The 25,000-nt window shown below is 38.8% G+C and overlaps 1 protein-coding gene across 5 annotated transcripts in view; it reads right to left on the bottom strand.

The window, feature by feature from the left end:
- The window catches only part of LOC115258087 (uncharacterized), a 59,460-nt gene that overhangs the window by 22,332 nt on the left and 12,128 nt on the right, over positions 1–25,000 (bottom strand). For all 5 annotated transcript variants that reach the window (XM_062859194.1, XM_062859192.1, XM_029858092.2 and 2 more), the window contains one exon: positions 8,398–8,656. In XM_062859194.1, coding sequence (XP_062715178.1) covers positions 8,398–8,656 — 259 coding nt within the window. The remainder of the gene's footprint in view (positions 1–8,397; positions 8,657–25,000) is intronic.

The following is a 25,000-nucleotide window of genomic DNA, read 5'->3' as shown; positions in this document are numbered from 1 at the left end:
CAAGGTTTCTAGTCGAAGTTTGGCCGTTTTTAACTGTTGTTGGTGCTTCTATTTTTTGAATATGCTGCTGCACTTCAATCTTACTGAAAATGCGCAAGAAACGATCATCCTTTTGTCCAGAACACAAGAAAATAAAATTTTACCCTAATCTTAAACTTTCTGATTGAAAATTTATAGATTCAAAATTGATTTTGGAACGCAGACAATCGCTTCAATATTCAATATACTCCAGAGTAACACTTTTAATACAAAAATTTGAATAGAATCAATTAGGAACCGAATTTCTAGATAAAAACTCTGCCGATTCTCCAAGGGAGAATTTGTAAATTAGAAAATGGCTAGCAATAACATTTGACATAAGTTTTTCAAGATATTTATTACAATATTGCCCAAGCCTTCGCGACCCACCAAATATCAGTCCGCGACCCACCAGTGGGTCGCGACCCATAGTTTGAGAAACGCTGCTTTAACTTTTTGATTATATTCTGGCGTGGACATACTTATTGAAAATTACAAAACTCAATTTGCTAAAGATTTGCGACAATTTCGGCAAATACTCGGTGTTTTGATTCGTGTGAACGGAATTAGGAGCTGATTGGAATTAGGCGCGGTCACGGTACACCAGAGCATGGAACAGAATGATATGAGGAGGTTTTACGAAACTGTCAATGACATGCGGAGAAAAATAGCGCCTTTTCCCGTCATGGGTTGCCAGGTGGAGAGAGCACTTCGAGGAATTGTTGAACGGTGGGAATAGAAGACAGACAGACTTCGAACCGAAGATAACGGACATCCTGGGGGACCTTTTTTTGTCTTTATCAACGAGATTTTTAACTCGAAGCTAGTTCATCTCGGGACCCACGCTTTACTTCCCTTCCGAAGGACCTCCAACGCTAGACGTCAGGTTTTTTACGCGGATTTTTTAATTAACGCGGTGTTTTTACGCGGATTTTTGAATAAACGCGGATTTTTGAATTAACGCGGTTTATTTTTACACGGATTTTTGAATTAACGCGGTTTTCATTTACGTGGATTTTTAATTTTAAGCCGGAATTTTTCCAAGCATTATTATAGAGTTTTTCTACATATTTCTGTAGTTTTGGTGCTTAACAGCATCAAAAAGGTAGAATATGATGCAGAGTAATTTTCTGGACATCCAAGGACATCCAAACTGTTCTTGAGTTTAGATCTTAAAGTCTATGTCTGTAACGGTAACTTCTTGCATTATACAAAGCAACGACTTGTAATCAAAGTTTCCCGTTGCTCATGTGTACATAAATGTGACAGCGAGCCTCCCACCAAATTGTCTCCCAGCTCTTCAAAATCGCAGTGTGCTGCGCTGCTAGGAGGCTCACGAAAATTCGGTAGGTGCGAGCTAGGCACATAGCTCACGGGAAGCTCGTCTCATGCGCTGCGTGAGCTGTTGGTATCTAAGGTGAAAAACAACTTCTTGGTAACGAAGAACTTCAACAACTTTTTTCCGTACACAACACAAGTGTCTGGTTGGTCTATGCGATACGACTAGGGACTCCCAATGCAAAGGTTAAGGTTTCAATTCTCGTTCGTTTAGGAAGTTTTTGTCATGAAATTTTCTAATTTAATCACCTCATGAGACGAAGCTCATGAGACACATCTTGAGAATAATGAGGCGCACAACTTTCAGTCTCAAAATGTACAGTGCTCCTGGGAGCTGGCTTGCAATGTGGCTCCCGTACATGGGACTACAGCACGTGTACATCAACTCTGCTTGTAATCTATTATGCCCAGTAAGTCTTTAAAAGTTCAATAGACAGTTTGAGATCAGTCGGGATATCCTAGGTCATCCAAACTGTTCTTAACCCTTTATAAGGCAGTGGCAACTATATTGCCACCTACTGTTTGTATTTTTTTCTGTTTTATAACAATTTATTTTGAACTTTTTTTTTGGTTACGCAAAATTGGGACTATGTACTAACAACGTCTGGTATTTTTTTGGTACTAAACAAAGCCTTAACAACAATTTAGGAGCCATTTGTAGTCTCAGAAATGGCTAATTTTGACCGCGTGAAGAAAATTAGCTCAAACTTATTGTCAAATTATAGATTTGGTAAATATTTTAAGAAATAATCAAATTCTGGGTTGACATGAGCTGAACTACACAGTTTATATTATGAGTTAAGCCCCAATCCACTTTAAAATGTCTTTTCCGGCTTTTTGTCGTAGTCAAAAGAAGAAAAGTACCCTAAACGGGCAGTGGCAAGAATATTGCCACCAGCGCTGGTGGCCTAAACGGGCAGTGGCAACTATATTGCCACCTCAAAAGCTCGTTTTTGGGGTTAACGGGCAGTTTCTTTCAAACAAAAATTGTTTTGTACATGTAATCATGTATATAATCATTTGCATAATAGTATGCGATGACAACTCTTCTAGTTTTCTCGGCCTTATAAAGGGTTAAGTTTAGATCCCATATTCTACGGGTGCAGCGGTAACTTCTTGCATTATACAAATCAACGATTTGTAATCTATTATGCCCAGTAAGTCTTTTGAAAGTTCAATAGATAGTTTCAGATCAGTCGGGATATCCTAGGTTATCCAAACTATTCTGGAGTTTAGATCCTAAAGTCTACGGGTGTACCGATAACTTCATTCATAATACAAAGCTACGACTTGTAACCTTTCATGACTTACTGAACATCTCAAATTTTAATAGACAGCATCAGATCTGTTGAGATGTCTAAGGACATCAAACCGTTCTTGAGATTACATGAACTTTTTTCATTGTACAAATCTACGATTTGTTATCTATTATGTCCAGAGATTATTATTATATCTATTATTGTATCTATCTATCAGATAATTATGTCTATTATGTCCATTTCTGGCTGTTCAATTGGCTGATTTTAAATATTTGAAAACTATTTTGGAATAATTATTGATTTAAACCCTGTCTAATTTGTTGGAAGTTAGGTAGTGTTGAACGCTCGGGTAGCATCGAACCTTCAGGTACGTGAATGACTGCAGTATTGTTGGTAGGTACAATTGTTGGAGAGATGGCAGAGGTATGAAGTTTAGAAGAAAAATGTTGAATTGTATATACCTGAAACGAATAAAGAGTGTGGCGGTTGCAGATTGAGGTATCAGTCGGCAGCCGTCTAGTTTGATGGAAGATGTCTAGCGTTCTATTTTCATTGTAATTTAGAAACAGTCATCGACGGAGCTAGCCTCGCTATGGCCTGCGTGGCTATGGTGGACTAGCCTCCAACAGGTTATGGGCCCAGGAGCGTGTTCCACAGCACGTATCGACCGGGAGAAGGATCGGCCGCATAAGTCGCGGAGTCGCAGCACGGGATTCTTGGGCGGATGGATTGGCTGCAACGGAGGACAGGATCCATGGGAATGTTGGCGATACGGGTCAACTGGATGACTGCTGGCTGGTCACCGGATGGAGCTCGAGGATTGTTGAGTTGGATCGGATGCAGCTCGGTGGTCGCACCTGGACGAAGAGGTTGACGACAGGAGGAGTGATCCGGAAGACAACGTGAAGGTGGAGCTCGGAGATGGACCTGGTCGGAGCTCAGAACTGGTGTAGAGCTGGTGCAAGCGTCGGAGTTGGGCCACTTGCCAAGCGTTGGAGTGAGGAGGAGCTTCGATCCAGGAGGAGGTGATCGTGGTTCGAAGGTTGCGACGCTAAGGAGGAGTGTTGGAAGTTAGGTAGTGTTGAACGCTCGGGTAGCATCGAACCTTCAGGTACGTGAATGACTACAGTATTGTTGGTAGGTACAATTGTTGGAGAGATGGCAGAGGTATGAAGTTTAGAAGAAAAATGTTGAATTGTATATACCTGAATGGAATAAAGAGTGTGGCGGTTGCAGATTGAGGTATCAGTCGGCAGCCGTCTAGTTTGATGGAAGATGTCTAGCGTTCTATTTTCATTGTAATTTAGAAACAGTCATCGACGGAGCTAGCCTCGCTATGGCCTGCGTGGCTATGGTGGACTAGCCTCCAACATAATTATGTATAGTTACTATTTTTAGCTTGAGAAACTACTGTCATAGCCATAGACTTTCAAAACTGAGCTCCAGAACACTTAGGATTACCTGGAATATCCCAAAATTTTCTAAGAATGCTTTGTGACCTTTAACTATCAAACCTCGAGCAATCTCGCTGTTGTATTTTGTACAACACGTTGAAATAATCTCGCTTTTCGTGTTCAGCATTAGCGTGGTGCTGACGGTGGTAGGCAACCGCGCGAGTTACTGAAGGTTAAGTGAACATGATTTACTGCCTGTAGTTTGACACTTATGCGACAACTGTGAGATGGAGTCTTAACAACGAACCGATTTAAACCAGTGTTGCAAAACTTCATCTCATTCATTTCTACATATTCATGTTCAAAACCATTTCATTCAATCAGAGCACCTATCAAATGAGAAGCGAATCCTTGTCAATTGAATACATTGTCACTCGAATGAGTAGCTGGGCACGATACACGAGAAAACCATGCAAAATTCCGCCAGACTGAAAACATATCGAATGTCGGGTCAAAGTTGGGTCAATTTTTATCAAATGTTGAGCCACTGTTGGACCAACATCGACCAAAATAAAAGTAGGTGAATGATAGGTTGATGTAGGGTTTGACGTCATCAATGATGGTAAAAGCTTTAAACTTTTAAACAATAGCTTGGCAGTTTGTGTAACTTGTAGAAATTTTGAGTGACAGGCAAAAATCTTAAAATGTTGTTAATAATTCGTTGAGTTCATTTTTTAATATAAAATCAAGAAGGAAATTATTGAGTTAAAAGTGGTTTTCATTTACGCGGATTTTTGAATTAACGCGGTTTATTTTTACGCGGTTTTTTTTACGCGGTATGTATCCCCCGCGTAAAAAAAACCTGACTGTACAGTCATTAGAGGGCCGGTGAGCAACAAGGCAAGGACGAGCAGTTGCATAAACTCTTAGGCACCCTACAGACCACTCAAACGGTTTGACCAACATTGACTCCGCCCCCAGGTTGGTGGTTGAGTTGGTGCTGTGTTTGACCGTGTGTGATGCTGTTTGACGAACCAATTTGGCAGTTCGTCGAACCGATTTGACGGTTGACGGTTTGGTCGGCAAAAATCAAACCAGTTTGATTTTACTCAAACCAACGGTGGGCGGAGCCAATGTTTGACGAACCGATCGTACCGTGTGTAGCGTTGTTGCACAAACATAGTGCGATTTCAAATGGGAGAAGATGTTGGTGCAACCAAAGTGACATGTTGGTGCAACATGAATTGGCAGTTCGTCATACGGTTGCAGAAACATTCGCTTGTTCGACCAACATGGGGGCGGTGGCAATGTTGGTCAAACGGTTTGAGTAGTGTGTAGGGTGCCTTACGCCGTATTATATTGAAGATATGAGAAGAGGAAGAACTGCCTGCTAGCAAGCATGGGAAAACTCATTCGCTCACCCGAATGCTGACGATGCAAAATAGCAAAAAGAACGCCAACAACCCAATACTGAGTGAGAGCACGGCGCACAAAGAACGAACGAAACACGAACGACTCGCAACCGACGCCACCGAAGCGAATCAGGAGAGAAACAAAAAGAGTGCGAAATGAATCAGCTTACATCGGTGTATACAAAAAGAACGTTCGCTCTCTCAACTACCGAGTGGCATTCAGTTGATTGAATCAAAACGCACTCACTGATTCTATTTCCAGTACTGAATGCTTCCAATGAACGTTCCAAAGTGAATGCTCTCGCACCCGGCTCAGAACGCAACCATTCGTTCAACATTGGTTCGTTCGCCTTCGGCACTCAGATTCGGTAGCGATTCAATCGGCCGTCGTTGCTTGCATCGCCCGGTGCTCGGCGATTAGAAAGAATGGGCAATGAAAGTGGAAAGATTTTGCATGGCTGGGGGAGAAGCACACTCGCATCAGATTGTGCGTGGATGTGAGTGAGGGATATGCAATAAATAAATGATTTTTTCCCATCCTTGCCTGCTAGTTGATTGAATGGTCTCTCTATAGAAGAAAGGGCATCGACTGGAATGTGCGAACTACAGAGGAATAACATTTCTCAATTCAGCGGCCAAGATTTTGTCCGGAATTCTATTTCAGGCTAAAGCCGATTGAGTAGATCTTCGTCGGCGAATATCAAGCGGGGTTTCGTAAGGGCTGGTCAACGACAGATCAAAATGTTCATCCTGTGGCAGCTTCTTAATATGTTTCGGGAGTAGGGTATGTGTTCCATCAGTAATCTCATGCTCCCATGTTCATCCTATTCGAAAACAAGTGATTACGGCACCGATTCATTCCGTTCTTTATGCTTTCATGGGTGCTCACTTCTAACAAAAAATACAAAAATGAGAAACAAAACAAACAGCGCTTCAATCCTTTGTTTTTCGTAGGATGAAAATGGAAGCCACATGCTTAATAAGGGAACCAGTACCCTACAACTTGCAGATTCATCATTTGTTTATTGATTTCAAGGCAGCGTACGATTCAGTGAAGACTCTGCAAAGCAGAGAAACGAAGTATGCCAAATTATGATCGAACATGGTTAGTCGTGCGGTTAGGGTCACCAAGCTTCTAATCGCACCATGCTATGGAGTGAGGGTTCGATTCCTGCTCCAGGTGATGAAACTTTTCGTGAGAATAGCTTCTTCTCTGTATCCACTGGTGCATGCTCCGTGTGTCTTTTGTGTAGTGTTAAGTTTCATTCAGTCTGTACAGCCTTTGGCTGAACACGGTGTCCGCTTTTTTTTAACTCGCGTTGTATAAGACTATGTTTTTTTTCGGGTCACTTTATACGGCCATGAATCATAGCCGTTGGGAGAAGTTGATCGGAGATCCTTTGCTCGTAAAGTGCTGCGAACAATTCTCGGCGGTAAACAGGAGGACGGCGTCGCATGATATTGTGAAACAAATAAAACACGGTAGTCTACAGTGGGCTAGGCACGTAGCTCGTATGCTCGAGGACCTACAAGCTAAAATCATACTCAGCAGAGAAACAGGAAGGATCCGGCGGCTTCATGGAAGGCCGCGCACACGTTGCCTTTTTGCAGTTGAGGAGGACCTAATTAAAGACTCTAAATGTTCAGGGCGATTGGTTCAGGACCGAGACCAGTCTCTGTTACAAGTTGTGGCCCATCAAGTATGAAGTAAATAGGTAAGTAATCAAGCCAATCGTTTTTTTGTGTTTCCTTTTACATTTTTTGGTGTGCTAGAGCAACTTCACTAGCGTACCTTTTGAGATTTCCGCTAGGAATTCCTGCTTTCGATTTCACCAAGAATTCATTCTGGCAATATCTTTAGAAACTTCAGGACATCCATCTGGGGATTCCTCCAGGAACTACGTGTGGGGATTCCTTCAAGAAATCTTTCTGAAGATTCCTATAGAAATCGCTCCTGGGAAATCTTCTATACATTGCATCGTAGGATTCCTCCATCTGGGATTTCTATCAGGAATTCTCGCTGGGGATTCTTCCAGAAACCTCCAGGAACTCCTGGATGGATCCAAGAAAAAAAAATCCTGGAAGGTCCCATGAGAAATTGCTAAAGGAGTTCTAAAAAACCTTTGAAAGATTCATTTGAAGGGCTCATGGAGGACTTTGAAGATTCCCAGAAAAAAATCTAACAGGGTTCCTAGAACGAATTTTCGGAGGATTTTTAGATAGAACTTCCTTCCTCGAAGGAATCCTTAAAGCATTTTTGAAAGGAAGCCCTAGAAGATTTTCAGTAAAAACACTAGAAAGATTCTCAGAAGAAACTCCTGGACATTTCCAAATCGAAAATATTGGAGGATTCCCAGAAGAAATTTCGGGAGGATCCCACATAACAAAATTAACTGTATAATAACATAATGGAGCAAACGGATTTGCAAAAGTGTTTTTTAAAGCTCTTATACAGCAACATATTGGTTGGCATTCCCAGAACGAAGTCCTGGGAAATTATCAGTACGAGCCAAGTAGGAAATCCTGAAGAACTTCAAAAAATGTTTCTACGCTTATGGTAGGCAGTAGGGACTCACATTGATCTTTCAATCCGTTATGTTGATGACGTCATTAGATTCAAAAAATCAAATACTAGAGGAGGCTCGACTAGTTCCTAATGCACATTTGAAACTATTAGAGAATTCAAAAACTGAAACGATTAAAAAGACACGCCTCCACAAACATGCAGGCGCCTGCGAATCTAACAAATGACTTACAAATTTACACTGCTTTGATTATGATGTTAATCAAATGCCGGTGGATAGAGATGCTTGTGGAATTAACTCAACTTAGGTAATTTCAAATTGTATCCAGTATGCTAAATGCCGAACAAACAAACTAGTCATCCAGCTGATATCGATCGAGAAAATTTGCGAAAAAGCTCACGTTTGCAATCTAGAAGTGCAACAGAATGTTATCAATAAATATTCTACTTACACATTTTCCACCCGAACCCGCTGGTAATCGGACAGAATGGCTCCGACGGCAACGGCCTCGACGTTTTGCTCCTCCTTAACCTGCCGCAGCAACTCGTACAGGTCTTCGACCTCGTCGTCCTCGGTCGGTTCGTAGTTGCCTTTGGTGTTGATCGAATTGCCTCGCGTTATCTTCCGGTACAAGGGGAGTTCCATGGCTTGGGCTAGCTTTTCGATGCCCTGGTGGCCCACCGTCTGGTACATGTAGCTGTCCAATTCGTCTACGAGGAGGGGAGAAGGGAGTTGATTTTATAAAATATTTGTGATTTTTTAGACCGAAGATGGGATCACTGACTGGCAACGAGTTACACTCGCTACAATTGCGAAGCAGGCTTATAGAACAGTGCATGAAAGACTGTATGAAAGACACAGAGAAACAGACGTCACACTCTGATCGCTTCCCATCGATCATCTTTTAGACGGACGATTCAAATATTCAGTAGGGTAATTGTTGCCTTCGTTGCGATAGTACCTATTGTTGCGGTAGTGGCATTTGAGCACTTTTTCGACTGAAATGTTACCAAAAGGCATTTTTAATAGATGTATTAATAATTATGCTTCAATTAAGAGATTGCACCATTTGGGTGCTTAAGCAGGGTGGCCACCGAACCGGGAAAAACGGGAAAAGCGGGAAAAAGACGGGAATTCGGAACAACCGGGAAAAAAGCGGGAAAAATCCGGGAATTTCAGATGATTACCGGGAAAGTTATTGTTGAGAGAAATGTTTGATTTGAAATTATTGTTGAGAGAACATGGCGACAAATATATCTAATGGTCCTATCTGCCAAAGAGAGGCTCTCTTTCTACTGATTTTCTTTAAATTATTACGATGTTACAGTGGACATTTTGACAACTTGTGATGCGTAGATCGCAAAAGGATTGTTTAATCTACCTTCCCATGCAAGTACGGTATAATCGAAAGAGAGGAGACTTAAAGAGAGCCTCTCATCTGCACTTAGGACCTATAGAAATGTTCGGCCTGACATATTTGAATTTTATACAATTCATCGATAATCTGTATAAGCAAGCTAAATTTTAATAATCGATTTCACTGACATCTCTGTCAGTTATATTTGCCAATATAGCAATTTTGACTGAAACTGCATAAACATCCAGGTAAATCTTGTTTCATTCTTACTATGCCAACATTGCAAATATACTCTCTTTTTCATTCTGAACTTTTATTTCAAAAGTTCTACATTTTTTTAAGTTCTCGTTTTAAATAGATCCTGTAGAACTTTGCTTTTCTCGATTTTTTTTTTTTTTTTTTTTTTTTTTTTTTTTTTTTTTTTTTTCAAAGTGATTACGGCGGTAGCACACTGTGCTTATGTTCTACACCGCACCCTTTCCCTACATTTGCTTCTAGGAGCCTCTATTTTTGTTTCAACACACAGAAGTACGTAGGCATATCGTGGCCCAAGTCGACACTGTTTTGGCCTGCGTTGAACAAAAATAGTTTTAATAAAAGTTTCCCCTTTTTTTCTTTTTGTCAATTGGTTTTTTGTAGTATGGTTCATGTATTTAGTTAGGTTCTTGTCAATTTGTCAGTTATTCGAATTAGATCTCCAAGGTAATATTATGATTTCGGTTGGAAATCAAAAAACTTTTTTTAAGAAAAATATTTTTTTCTAATTTTGGGTTGTTTACAACATACGTCGGAAGTGACGTATATGATAGTGCAACATTGAACGCACACAGCGCACTACACCCGGTACTGAAAAAAAGTGTCGCTAGTCGAAAAGTGTCGCTAGTCAAAACGTCGCTATTCGGTTTGGTGCTGGCGCCATAATAGTCAATTAAGTCATTCTGATCTGTTCTATCATAGCAGCTTTTGTCTTTATTGAAGTGTAGTTTTATTGGAAATATGCTGAATATCGTTATTAAAAAGAGACGTCTGAAACTGTGTCCTGCTAGTTGTTCCGTCATGCACATACATCATGTCGTAATAATGCCTAGGAGATTAACAAAAACACGTGTGTTCGGTCAGATGTTCATTGCGTAGAAAGTCAAGGAGAATAGGTTTCTGTACTGTCAACCGGCGAAAAGCCTACGGGTGAATATTAAAAAATGGATAATAATTCTGTCTAGCGTCTAATTGTTTCCTATCGGCCACTATTTTAGTCTAGTCCCAACTGCAAGCTTTTTTTCCAATCTTAGCGTTAATTGTCTTCTAGGTACTTCTAGATAGATTCATCGAATCAGTCGAACCCTATGTTAAAATATAGTCGATTCTGTGTCAAATTGTTTTCTTGATTTCGCTAATCGTTTTCTACTTCTCTGTGTTCATCTCCTGTGTTCTTAAATTGTCATCGGTCCAAAACCCACAGAAACATGTAACTGAACTTCTGACATTTTTCTCTTGGTGTCTTAACATCATCTAAGAAATAAACTAAAATACGCCAAGTTGGTCAATTGATTGTGATTATACAAAAAATGCTTGTCAACTATTTTGTATTAATTCCCTTACAAATACTATGAAAAATATTCAAATTCGTTCAATTGTCCTATCGATCCTTCCTAGATAAACCATGTCATTTTTTCAAGCGTAGCCTAGAAATGTCAACCTAGTCATACACAAGTAACGTTATTCAGTTAATAAAAAGCAGTCAGTATTTGTCAAAAATGTCACGTCGAACGCATTGACGTCAACAATGCGTTTAAGTGTTCGCACGTTAGCTTCGAATCTATCAGCACAATTAAGTGCTGCAAATCTCCTTCCCACTATTAATTCTTCGGTCGATTTTAATTGCTTTATTTAAAGAAAAATTGTAAATGTAAAAATTCGAAAAAGAGACTATGACATTAATAAATTACTAATCAAAATCAACCGAGAAACGTGGGAAATAGAGCCCAAACAACATTTTGAAGACAGCTGACTATAAAAGGTTCCAAAACCTGTCACAAATCCTATAATACTTTTATTAGGATTTGCAACGATCACCAAAACCTTCTCAAATCCAACTGACTTGGATTTATTGCTTGGGAATAGACTCTAGTGAGCCCCGGCGGTCCCTCCGTGTTTATCGAGCATGTCTGATGCATATGATCAGCCATACTCCATCTGCAGCAGCCGGTTCGTGGTGAACCGTTGGAGGCGTATTAAAGTGTTAAAAAGGTGATATGTATCACTAAAGAACACTACATTACAAAAATCAAAATGAAACTCCTTCACTTTAATACCGTCAACCCCTGCGAACTTGGCCAGGGAACTTTGCTTTTCTCGAAATTGTGTTAATATATTATATAATTTGTGAATTAATTTAGAAGTTTAACATCATTTCAAGCATAAACAATTTCTTAAAGCATTAGATATTGAAAACCTAAAAAGTTTTAATGAATTTGAGGAGAAAGAATTCTGTCTTTCGAGCAAGATATTTAACATTTTGAAATATATTTTGTACATTCTTTAACATCTGGTCATTGCTTGTGTGAAGAGTTAGTGTAGGTAAAATTCACAGATAAGATTAAATTAAAAAAAATCTGTTCATTATAAAGTTTGCGAGTTTATTCATCGCATAGTTGCTCTAGAAGAGCATCATTGATTTTCGACGAACTTGTGACAAACGGAATTAGTTGCATAGTTTTCAGAATAATATTGTAACCCCATTAGTTTTGGGTTAACTACCAACCACTTGTTTCAATAGTGGAACAATTATCTAAAACCCAAATTTATTTTCAACTATTTAAAAGTAAGCGCAATTTGCAGAAAACGTTGTTCAGGTTGTTTTAGGGAACGCTTTTTTGGCATAGAAATAGCTGTTCTAAGTCGTAAAAAAGAAAGGATTAGTACTTCATTTATTTCTAGAAGCAAACACGTGACTACTTTCTAAGTCTAAAATTGTTTTTAGCTTCTGTGATTTAAATAAAAATCGTTTATCAGGTTGGACAAAATTATTTCGACTCGTTTAAAGACTCGAATTTCCTGAAAACTGTTCAAGTAAAATTTAAGCATTTAAGAAGCAGCGTGAGTACCAGCCAGGTTTTACTGTTCAACGTTCACTTTACGATGCCACGATAATGTTCACCTAATCTTCAACTGGAACAGATTCCCACAAACTTTTCTTTCATACATTTCCAGCAGCAAAAAATAATATGAGCTGTAATATGTACGTGGACAGTATTTACTGTCACACTGTAAGATGCTAAAATTGATTCGTTTGATTGCATATTACTCGAATTACTCCACACCTCATTTGACCACTAGCGTGCACAGGGGGGGGCAAGGGGGGGCACTTGCCCCCCCTTCTATAAAAAAATTCTATGCACCATTTTTTGCAATTCAAGCACCTTGGATCTTACCACGCAGCTATGGTGCACCATTGACACATACAATTTCTTAGTATCTCATGCACAACCATTATGTTCTCAGAATCATCTAGGCTAAACTCACGCACCATCATCTAACTAATCAGTGATGTCAGCACCACATTTGAAAAACATGCACCATTTTGGCATTTCGTATTCCAGAACTGTATTCCATGTACGTGATCCATGATGACTTCGGCACCACATTGAATTCTAAGCACCATTTTTGAAATTCGTGCACCTAGCCATACAAAACAACGAGTATCACTGAATAACAGTGACGACTAATACAGCACACTAACATCATGCACCTTCTTCAAAGCTTTCAATGCACCATCATGATGTCCACAGAATGATCTAGGTATTCACGTATTATGATGTTCGCATGAAATGTCTTTTTATCAATTAAATATCTAATACCTCATACTGATATGGGGCTGTCCATAAACCACGTGGTCATGAGGGGGGGGGGGGTCGGCCTATGAGCATTTTGTATGGACGAATAAAAAATTTTGTATGGACAAATGACCACGCGGGGGGGGGGGGGGGGGTTGAGAAGTCCCAAAAAATGACCACGTGGTTTATGGACAGCCCCTATGCACCATCATGAAACTTCATGCACCATCACAGCTCTTCAAGCACCATTTCAGCATCTATCATATCATCTAGGCATCTAAAGCACCGTAATGCCGTGAGCATCACATAAAATACATTTCTTTTTGTATGCTATGCACCATTTTTGCAATTCGTGCACCTAACCATATTGATAAGCTTCGAAAAACGGTGACAACTAATGCATCATCTAGTATCATGCACCTTCTTCAAAGCTTTACAACCACCATTTTGGCATTCACTATATCATCTAGGCATCTTATGCACCATTATGATGTGGTGCACAAGTGAATTTGATGCACCATTTCGGCATTTCGCATACAAAATAGCATTCATTGTACCTGGACTATGTTGATTTCTGTGCCGTATTGAGTTTCCTGCACCATTTTTGCAATTCGTGCACCTACATATGGAATTTGTTGAGTATAACTGAATCATGATAAAACTAATGCACCATACAGACATCATGTAGCTCCTTTGCATTCCATGCACCACCATGATGATCACATAAATATCTAAGCACCATCTCACGCGTCATCTAAGCATTTAATTCACATTTGAATTTGAATATGAAGCTCAATTTTGCCATATCGTACACCCAATTGTATTCCATGTACCTGATCCATGTTAACTTCCGCACCACATTAAATTCTGTGCATCATTTTTGCAATTCTTGCATTTTGGATCTAACCACCCAATGTTGAAAATCACTGAATCATGTTGGTAACAAATGCACCCCTGATACATACAATTTCTTAGTATCTCATGCACACCCATGATGTTCTCAGAATCATTTTTAGGCTAATCTCACGCACCATCTTTTAACTAATCAGTGATATCAGCACCATATTCGAATAACATGCACCATTTTGGCATTTCGTATTCCAAAACTGTAATACATATACGTGACCCATGGTGACTTCGGCACCACATTTTTGCAATTCGTACACCTAGCCATACACAATGGCGAGTGTCGCTGAATAACGGTGACAACGAATACAGCACACTAACATCATGTACCTTCTTCAAAGCGTCCACAGAATGAACTAGGTATGGGGCTGTCCATTTATTACGTAAGGCAATTTTCACGATTTTTCGACAACCCCACCCCCCCTTGTAAGATTTTTTGTATGAAAGCCCAAATATTTTTGTATGACGCGTAAGATTTCTCAAACCCCCCCTCCCCCCATAAACCCTTACGTAATTAATGGACGGCCCCTATCCACGCATTATACTGGTCTCATGCACTATCTTTTAATCAACTAGAAATCTAATGCATCATACTAATATGCAGCATCATTAAATTTCATGCACCATCAATGCTTTCCAAGCACCATTTCAGCGTTTATTATATCATCTAGGCATCTGATGCACCATTATGTTGTGAGCATCATATAAAATACTTATATTTTGTAATCTATACACCATTTTTGCAATTCGTGCACCTAACCAAACATGTTGATAATCTTTGAATAACGGCGACAACTAATGCAGCACACTAGCATCATACGCCTTCTTCAAAGCTTTCCATGCACCATTTTGGCATTCATTCCCAACTAACAATCACTCATTTAACAGGCACCATTATGACGAATTAATTCAGCATAATGTTGAATAACATTTGAATTATTTTCACGTACAACCTATGTTCGGATTTTGTTCACACAAATTTGGAGAAGTTGTAAAGCATCATGTTGTGTACCAACTTAATTTTTTGTTGTTCAAAGCGTTTTACAAATGTACAAGAAAGTTGTTGTTAAGCTTTGGCAAAAATGACTGAAAATAAATAAAATGCAAAAATGTTGAACTCTCACGAGAGTAATTATTTGCTCTCTTGTTGAGAACACCTATTATGAAATAAGAATTACATATAAAATTACCTAAATCCGGATTAGAACTCGAGACCTGTCGATTGCAAGCCGCATGCCTTCCTATCTGCGCCATCCTAGAGCTGGTGAGATACAGCACCCAAAGCAAAACATAATCTTCCCATGACTCAATAATGATCACTCCTGAACTTGTGTTCAGCAGTGGTGAATAAGCACAGCACGTGGTAATCAACTGAACACCGCCTTATACTTCAACGCTGTTCAGCTCAAAACACGTGTTTTCCATTCTGATTTCGCTGTCAGTATTTTTATCACACGGTGAGAAAACTTGTATCCAATGCGGCCAAAAAGTGTTGGTCCTTATTGAAGATATTGTTTCCAGACGAACTAATTGCGATATGAATATGTTTTTATTTTTATTATTAAATATCGATTTTAAAAAATGTATGACAATATGTTGTGCGGTATGGTTTTGGACATGGTACATTCACATCATCTGTTCAGGTAATCTACTCATGCTCAGTCGAAGATCCGTTAAGCATTTTTTTTTATTTTTTATGCTTTTGTCATGGAATCTTGATATTATGTTTAATAAAAAGTGCATAAGGATGTTTAGGGATACTTGAAATGTGTCGATTTCTGAATGCTGTTTGATTATCTACGTGACTGTGGGAACAATATTCAGTCAACACGACATCACTGAAATGTCAAATGCGTCGATCCAAGCGTCTCGTACAATCGAACTGCTGCGGAAGATAAAAAATATAATAATCAAGGTACAAGATATCTTGTTACAGACCAATAAATAAATGCCTCATTTTTACGTTGATTACGTCTCTTGGCACTCAATGTTAAACTACAAAATTCTATTCTGTTTTATTTTATGTGATTCGTTTAAAATTTAGGTTTTTTAATAACTTGGTTGTCTAAACAGTTTTAGCCACGATTTATCCCATAATCCGAACAAAGTTCCGAGTCAAACTATGACGGGCTGAAGGCGTTTATTTGACAAGTGAAAAGCACATTGTTCAGGAGCATATGCTTATCGATACATCAGCTTAATAAGATGCGGACAAATGTTTTGTTAAACTCTTTTGTTAAGGAATCAATGCTTGTCGAATAAATTTCTTGTTAAACGTTTGAAAAGTGTTTTAATTTATCATTGTTGATACCGATGAGGAAAGTCGAACATTGACTACTTTCTCAATTGAAAAATCATTTAAACAGTAATGTGTTGAGCATAATTTTAGTTCAGCTATCATGACCATAATTAAGCAACAATTCAGCAAGCTTGCTTGTTTGTGACTTGCAATTGTTAATTGGGTTATACCATCTAGGTATCTTATGCACCATTATGATGTACCATTGATGCACCATTTTGGCATTTCGCATACAAAATAGTATTCCACGTACCTGGAACATGTTGATTTCTGTGCCACATTGAGTTTCCTGCACCTTTGCACGAATTGCATGTGCACCTTAATATGAAACATGACGAGTATAACAGAATCATGGTGAAGCTAATACACCATGCATACATCATTCATTCCAGGCACCACCAAGATGTTCACAGAATCGTCTAGGCACCATCTCACGCACCATCTTTAAATCAAATATGTGTCTAATTGCGAAATAATGCACCATCGTTAAATTTCATGTATTACTAAAGCTTTTAATGCGTAATCGTGGCGTTCACTATATCATCTAGGCATCTATTGCACCATTATTATTGTATGAAGTTTGGTACATCGAAATTGCATTTCTTTTACGATGTCAACTCTAATGCATCATACTGACATCAAGCGCCATCTTTGAATGACATGCTCCATATCAGCATTTAATGCACCATACCAATGAACTCAGTGTTATCAGAAGATCCTATACACAACGGTGATTTTTACGCAGCACCAACATTTTTATGTTTACACCATCTCCAAATCTTATGTTTCATCTTCTTCTATATTCTATAAATCAAATTGCAATTACTTGCCACGCATGCACTATCTCGACGTTCCCTTGATCATTAAGGTATATAATGTACAATACTCACATCACACACGTTTTTAAAATTCTATGCACCTTCTTGGTGTTCATTGTATCATCCACAATTGCATTTTATATAGGTACCATTTTGTGATTCGCGCATCAAAACAGCATTCCGTGAATCATTTTGAGATCACTTTACCAGCTCGAGAAATATCTGGAGTAATCCGTGAAGGCATTCCAGGAGAAATCTCTGGAGAAATTTCAGGAGGAATCCTTGAAGGACTTTCTGGAGGAATCCCTGAAGGCATTACTTTACTAAAGAAGTGCTTGAAAGAATTCATGAACGAAGCTCTCAAATACTGGAAGAGGAGTGTAGAGAAATTCCTGTAGAACTTGCAGGAGGTACTACTAAAGGAATTGCTGGAAAAAATATTGAAGGAATTCCCTGGAGGCATTCCTAAAGGAATCCTTGAAGAACTTCCTTGGGGAATCTTTAGAGGAATTCGTGAAAGAATTCATGGAGGAATTTGTGGAGAAGTATTTCAAAAAACTCCTGGACAAATTTCTGGAAGAGTTCCAGCAGGGGCTCATTAGCGAACCCCTGGAGTAAACTCTGGAGGCATTCCTGGAAGAAACCCTGGAGAAATTCCTGGAAGAATTTCTGGAGGAATCTCTGAAGGCATTCCTGAAGGAATCCTTGGGAGAATGCCTGGAGGTTTTCTTGTAAGAATTCTTGGAGGAACTTCTGGAAGAATGTCCGGAGGAATTCTGCAGGAATCCCTGAGGAAATTCCTAGAGGGACATTTGGAGGAGTTTCCAGAAGAATTCCTGGAGGGAAGCTATGTGAAATTCCTGGAGAAATCCCTGGTGTAATCCCTGGAGGAATTCCTGAAGGAATCCGTGAATTACAGGATGAAACACTGGAGGGGTAAAAGAAGGAATCCATGAAATAATTCATGGATGAATTGCTGGAGGAATTCCTGAAGGATTTTTTGGAAAAAATCCTGCATGAATTTGTGGAAGAATTACTCGAGGAATTCAATAACGAACCCTTGCAGAAATTACTGGAGAAATCTCTGGAGGAATTTGTGGAGCAATTTCTGGAGGAATCAGTGGAGTCATTCCTGAAGGAATTTTTGGAAGAATCCGCGAAAAAATTCTTGGAGGAATTTCTGGAGGCATTCTTTCAAGATTCATCGGAAGAATTTCTGGAAGATTTTCAGGAGGAATACTTGGAGGAATCCCTGGAGACATTCATAGAGAAAATCCTAGAGAAAGCTTTGGAAAATTCCTGGAGAAATCCCTGCTGTAATCCTAGGAGGAATTCCTGAAGGAATCCGTAAAGCAATTCAAGGATCAATCCGTGGAGAATTATTAGAGAAACTTCTGGAAGAATCCCTAGAGGTTTTTCTAGAGAAATTCCTAAAAAAATGTAGGAATTCCTGGAAGAATTTCTGGAGGATTTTCTGAAGGAATTCTTTGAAAAATTTCTGGAAAAATATTTGCGGCTTCCTGGAGGAATGATTAAAGGAACTCCTCGAGCAAAAGTATTCCTAGAGGGATTTTTGAGCAATATCTAAAGAAATTCATTGATGAATCCCTGGAGGAATTCCTGGCGAAATCTATGGAGGAATACCTGAAGAAATTTTTCGAGGAATTGCTGGAACAGTTCCAGTAGAAGTTTTTTTCTGAAGAAATCCGTGTATAAATTCTTGTAGGAATACCTAGAGGAATTCTTGGAGGAATCCATGAAGAATTTTAAGATGATTTTCCGGGGAAATTAATAGCGAAATTTTTATAGTTGTCCCAGGAGAAATTTCTGGACAGATTCGTTGAAAAAATCCAGAAAAAAAATAAATCCGGAAAAAATGTCTGTAGAAATCCCTGGAGAAATTTCTCGAGGAATTCCTGGAAGAGTTGCGGGAGAAATTTCTTCAGGATTTTCTGGAGAAATCCGAGTTGGAATTCCTTTAGGTGTCCTTGTAGAAATTCCTGGAGGAATCTCTGTAGAAATTCCCGAAGGTATTCAAGATGGAATTAACGAAGGAATTTTTGAAGGGATAATGGAGGAATTCCTGGAGAAATTTCCGAAAGAATTCTTTGAGGTATTTTTTGCGAAACATTCCTGGAGAAATTCCTGGATGATTTTCTTGAGGAATCTCTGGAGAAATTCCTGGAGGAATCCAGGTTTGAATTCCGGGAGGTATTTCTGGATAAATTCCTGAAGATTTTTTTGGTGCAATAACTAGAGAAATTCCTGGATGAATTCTTTAAGGAATTTCTGGACAAATATTTAAGGCTTCCCGGAGGAATGTCTAGAGGAACTTCTCGAGGAATTTGTGGAAGATTTTTTGAGTAATTTCTGAAGAAACTAATGGATGGATTCCTGGATGAATTCCCGAAGAAATTCCTGGAGAAATTCCCAGAAAAGATCCGGGAAAAATCCCTGCTGTAATCCTAGGAGGGATTCCTGAAAGAATCTGTGGAGGAATTCAAAGATGAATCCCTGGAGAATTCCTAGAAAAAATTCTGGAAGAATCCTTGAAGGTTTTTCTGGAGAAATTCCTGAAAAATTAAAGTAATTCCTGGAAAAAATTCTTGAGGATTTCCTGAAGGAATTCTTTGAAAAGTTTCTGGATAAATATTTGCGGCTTCCTGGAGGAATGATTTTAGGAACTCCTCGAGCAATTCTGAAAGATTTCCTAGAAGGATTTTTGAGGAATATCTGAAGAAACTCATTGATGGAATTATTGGCGAAATCCATGGAGGAATCCCTGGAAAAAATTCTCGAGAAATTTCAGGAAGAGTTCCGGGAGAAATTTCTTCAGGATTTTTTAGAGGAATTCATTTATGAATTCTTAGAGGAATAACTAGAAAAAATTCCTGGATGAATTCTTTAAGGAATTTCTGGATAAATATATAAAGCTTCCTGGAGGAATGTCCTCGAGAAATTAATGAAGGATTTTTTTGAGCAATTTCTGAAGAAACTCATGGATGAATTCCCGAAGAAATCTCTGGGGGAATTTCTAGAGAAATGTCCGGAAAAGATCCGGAAAAAAATCTTTTAGGATTTTCTGGAGGAATTAGTCTAGGAATTTCTGGAAGAATCCCTGGAGACAATATTGGAGGAATTCTGGTGGAAATTCTTAAAGAATTTTCTGTAGGAATTCCGGCAGCAATCCCTGGAGGTATTTCATGAGGATTCCATGGAAGTATCCCTGGAGGAATTCCTAGAAGAGTTCTAGGAGAAATTGATTTAGGATTATGTGGAGGATTCCGTGAAGGATGCCTTGAGAAATTTCTGGTGGAAACCATGGAGGGAGGAATTTCTGAAGGAATTCCTGAAAAAAATCCTGGAGAAATTCCTGGAGGAATCGATGGAGGTATCCCTGAAGAAATTCTTGGAAGGGTTCCGGGAAACATTCCTTTAAGATTCTCTGGAGGAATTTGTAGAGCAATTCCTTGAAGAATCCCTGGAGGAAATATTGAAGAAATTCTGGCAGACATTCCTAGAGGATTTTTTCTAGAAGAAATTTCATGAGGAATCTCTGGAGGAATTCCTGGGGGTAATTCTGGAGGAATTCCTGGAATATTTACTAGAGGAATTATTTGGGGAAATTTTGGAGAAATATATGAGGCTTCATGGAAAAATTTCTGAAGGAACTCCTCGAGGAATTTCTGCAGGATTTTTTAATGGATTTCTGAAGATTTTTTTTAACAAATCCCTGCAGGAACTGCTTGGGAAACTCCTAGAAAAAGATCTTGAGGAATTCTTTCAGGAATGTAAGGAGAAATCCCTGTAGTTTTGGTGAAAATTCCCAGAGGATTTTTTAGAGGAATCCCTGGAGGAGTTCCTGGTAGAATTTCTGGCGCTCTTCCTTAAGCAGAAATTTCTTAAGATTTCCCGGAGGATTTTTTGCGGAATTTCTGAAGAAATTCATGGATGAATCCTCGGAGGAATTCCTGAAGAAATGCCTTGAGAATTTCCTGGAGGGAATTTTTCGAGGAATTCTAGGAGGAATTCCTGGAAGAGTTCCGTTAAAAATTCATTTAGGATTATCTGGAGGAATACGAGGATCAATTCTTGGAGGAATCCCTAGAAGAAATATTGTAGGAATTCTGACAGTCATTCCTAAAAGAAAATTTCAAGAGGAATCTCTTGAGGAATTATTGGAGTATTTACCAGAGGAATTATTTGAGGAATTTCTGGTGAAATATGTGAGGCTTTCTGGAAAATTAATGGAGGAATGCCTGAAGGAATATATGGAGGAATTCTTGAAGACATTAATTATTGCATCACTGGAGGAATTCCTGAAGAAATTTCAGGAAAAAATGCTGGAAAAATTCCTGGGGGATTCCGTGGAGGATTCCCTGGTGAAATTTCTCGCTGAATCATTCGAGGAACTCCTGGAGGAATTCCTGGAAGAGTTTCGGGTGAAATTACTTTAGGATTTTCTGGTAGAGTCCATGGATGAATTTCGGGGAGAAATCCCTGGAGGCATCTCGGAGGAATTTCTGGAGGAATGTCTGAAGGAACTACTCCAGCAAATTCTGAACGAATACCTGGAGGATTTTTTTTGAGCAATTTCTGAAGAAATTTATGAAAAAATCCTGAAGGAATCCGTGGAGGATTTCCTGGACAAACTCCTTGCGTAATTCCTCGAGGAATTCTTGGAAGGGTTCCGGGAGACATTCTAGGAGAACTCAAGCAGACATTCTTAGAGGATTTTCTGAAGGAATTGCTGGAGGAATATCAGGAGTTCTTTCTCGACAAATTTCTGAAAAAAATTCCTGGTGGAATTTGTGGAGGATTTTTTGTGGAATTTCTGAAGACATCCATAAAGGAATTTCTGATGAAATTATTTGAGAATTTCCTGGAGGAATCCATGGAAAAATCCTTGGAGAAATTTCTGGAGGAATACCTGGAAGAATTTCGTGAGAAATTCCTTTAGCATGTTATGGAGGCATCCGTGGAGGAAATATTGGGGAAATTCTGACAGACAGACATTCAGGATTTTTCCTAGAAAAATGTCAGGTGGGATCTCTGGAGGAATTTTAGGAGTAGTTACTGGAGGAATTCCTGGAGGATTTATTTGAGGAACTTCTGGAGAAATATATGAGGCTTCCTGTCTGAAAGAACTACTCGAGGAATTTCTGAAGGAATTCCTGGAGGAATTTCTAGAAGAAATTTCTGAGGCATTTCTGAAGAAATTCAGTAATGAATCCCTGGAGAAATTCCTTAAGAAATTTCTGGAAAAAATCCTAAAGAAATTCCTGGAGGATTGCCTGGAGATGTTCCTGGAAGAGTTTTGGAAGAAATTCCTTTAGGATTTTCTGCAGGAGTCCGTGGAGGGATTCCTGAAAGAAATCACTGGTTGCATATTGGAGGAATTTCTAAAGAAATGTCTGAAGGAACCCCTCGAGGAATTCCTAAAGGAATATCTGGAGGAATTTCTGAAGAAATTCATTATTGAATCTCTGAAGGAATCCCTGAAAAAAATCCTGAAGAAATAACTGGAGAAATCTGTGGAGGATTTCCTGTAGAGATTCCTGGCGAAATTTTTGGAAGAGTTCCGGGAGACATTCTTTTAGGATTCTCTGGAGAAATTCTGGCAGAAATTCCTAGAGGATTTTCTGGAAAAATCCCTGGAGGAATTCTTGGAGGATTTTTGTAGATGAATTCCTGTAGAAATTTCTGGCGTTATTTGATTTTTTGAAATAATTCATGGATGAATCCCTGAAGGAATTCCTGAAGAAATTCGTTGAGAATTTCCTGGATAATTTTCTGAAGGAACTCCTGGAGGAATTTCTCGAGGAATTTCAGGAAGATATTCTTCAGAAATTCCTTTAGGATTGTCTGGGGGATTCCGTGGAGCAACTACTAGGAATCTCCGGAGGAAATATGGGGGGAATTCTGGCAGACATTTCCAGATGATTTTTCCTAGAAGAAATTTCAGGAGGAACTCCTGGAGGTAATTTTGGAAGAATTCCTGGAGTATTTATTGGAGGAATTCCTGGAAGAATTATTCGAGGAATTTCTGAAGAAACATATGAGACTTCCTGGAGGAATTTCTGTAGGAATTATTGGAAGATTTCTTGGGGGAATTTTTGGAGGAACTCATGCACGAATCTTTGGAGAAATCCAGAAGGAATCTCTGTAGATTGCAACAAGGATTCCGATCAAAATGTTCTATCTAGGAGTTCTGACATTCTCCAATTCTAGCATCACTAATTGTCTAGGATCAAAATTCTTTCACAACGACAATATTTTTTTTTCTATAATTGATAATTTTCTAGATATTCTCCATAATATTTGATACGTTTATAAAATTTTATAAGAGTCGAGATAATGACTTCATATTAAAGTTTCGTATTGCCTTGAAATCATCACCATCCGAAGCCTTCTCCAGAATCCCAATATGAAGTACTTGGCGATGTTAGCACCACAACATGTTGAAACCCCTACTTGAGAATTCATATTGCGTGTAACACCATCATTCTATTTTGCACCATGATCATACATATATTGCACCATTATTATAGTGCCCCCCCTAAGCAAGAACCCTGCGCACGCTAGTGCATTTGACTTGAAGTAAAATTTGTTATAAGAATAAATTTATGCAATTGAGTAAGACAAATTTGTTCAGAATTACACTTGGTTTCAGCTAAACTTTCTTTTTTATCCCCTCAATAGGGGGAAATTAGAGGAAGTAAAGCTCCGTCAAATAAGCTGACGAGAATATTTATCGTCATGGGTTGGTGATCATTCTTAAAAGACGGAGAGGGTAGAGTACTTCTTCATTGCAGTGTGAAAAACAAGCTTCTAGTTAGAATTCACGTCACCGAAAAGCGTAAAAAATCTTTATTCTCATCACCATTTAGCACACTGTTGCAAGACAGTGCTAAAACAATTTGATTACTTTCAACTTTAATAGTCGTTAACAATGCTTTGTTGAGGAAAAATATTAGTATGTACTAGTTAATTGCATCATTTTGAGTGGATTTTTGACATTGTATCTAATTTTTACGTAAAACGAGAGTTGGATGTTACATACTTCAAAAATGTCCATTTTTAAAAACCGGGAAAAGTTGAAAAATCGTACCGGGAAGACCGGGAAAAAGACGAGAATTCGAAAACTAAAATTTAGTGGCCACCCTGTTAAGATTTGTCCAAAAACCTACTTAAAAAAATCTGCTGTGTTCCTATTGTTGCGGTATCCCTTATGATTTCAATGGGATACCACAACAATAGGAACAAATACCGCAACATTAGGAACACTAACACAATGTTCTTTCAGAATAAAATGCTCATAACAACCTCAAAGTGGCAATATTTTGTTATTTTTCGGTAGATAAAGGATAGACTTTATTATTTTCAATTCAATCCATGTGAAAAGTTTGCTTGGGTCGATACAATTGTGGTTTAAACATGAACCCAGTGCTTAACCCCTCCATGATCGGATCAATTGCCCTAGGTGGTCAATTGACCAATCGCGGCGCTATCATCGTAAAAAATCCCTTACGTAATTAATGGACAGCCCCTAAAGCCATATAATGGTGATTATCCCAAGCAATCTGTACGACATGGCAGACCTTATTAACTGTTTTTGCTTTCAATTCTAGTAACTCAAAAGAGTTTCAGTTGTTGCGGAATAGCGAAGTGGAAGTCGTGTTATATGACATACATATGTTTCGAGATTTAAACAGTTTCATGTATGCCCTTGTAATTACATCTCGCTTATTTTAGTCCTTATGTAATATTTTGGAACAACTTTGGTCACTGAAGGGACAACCGGAATTACACGTGCATCCTCAAGTTGTCATATTTGCTTC

The sequence above is a fragment of the Aedes albopictus genome, chromosome 3 (assembly GCF_035046485.1).
Source record: "Aedes albopictus strain Foshan chromosome 3, AalbF5, whole genome shotgun sequence".
Classification (NCBI taxonomy): domain Eukaryota; kingdom Metazoa; phylum Arthropoda; class Insecta; order Diptera; family Culicidae; genus Aedes; species Aedes albopictus.
This window is presented reverse-complemented; position numbering and strand designations above follow the sequence as displayed.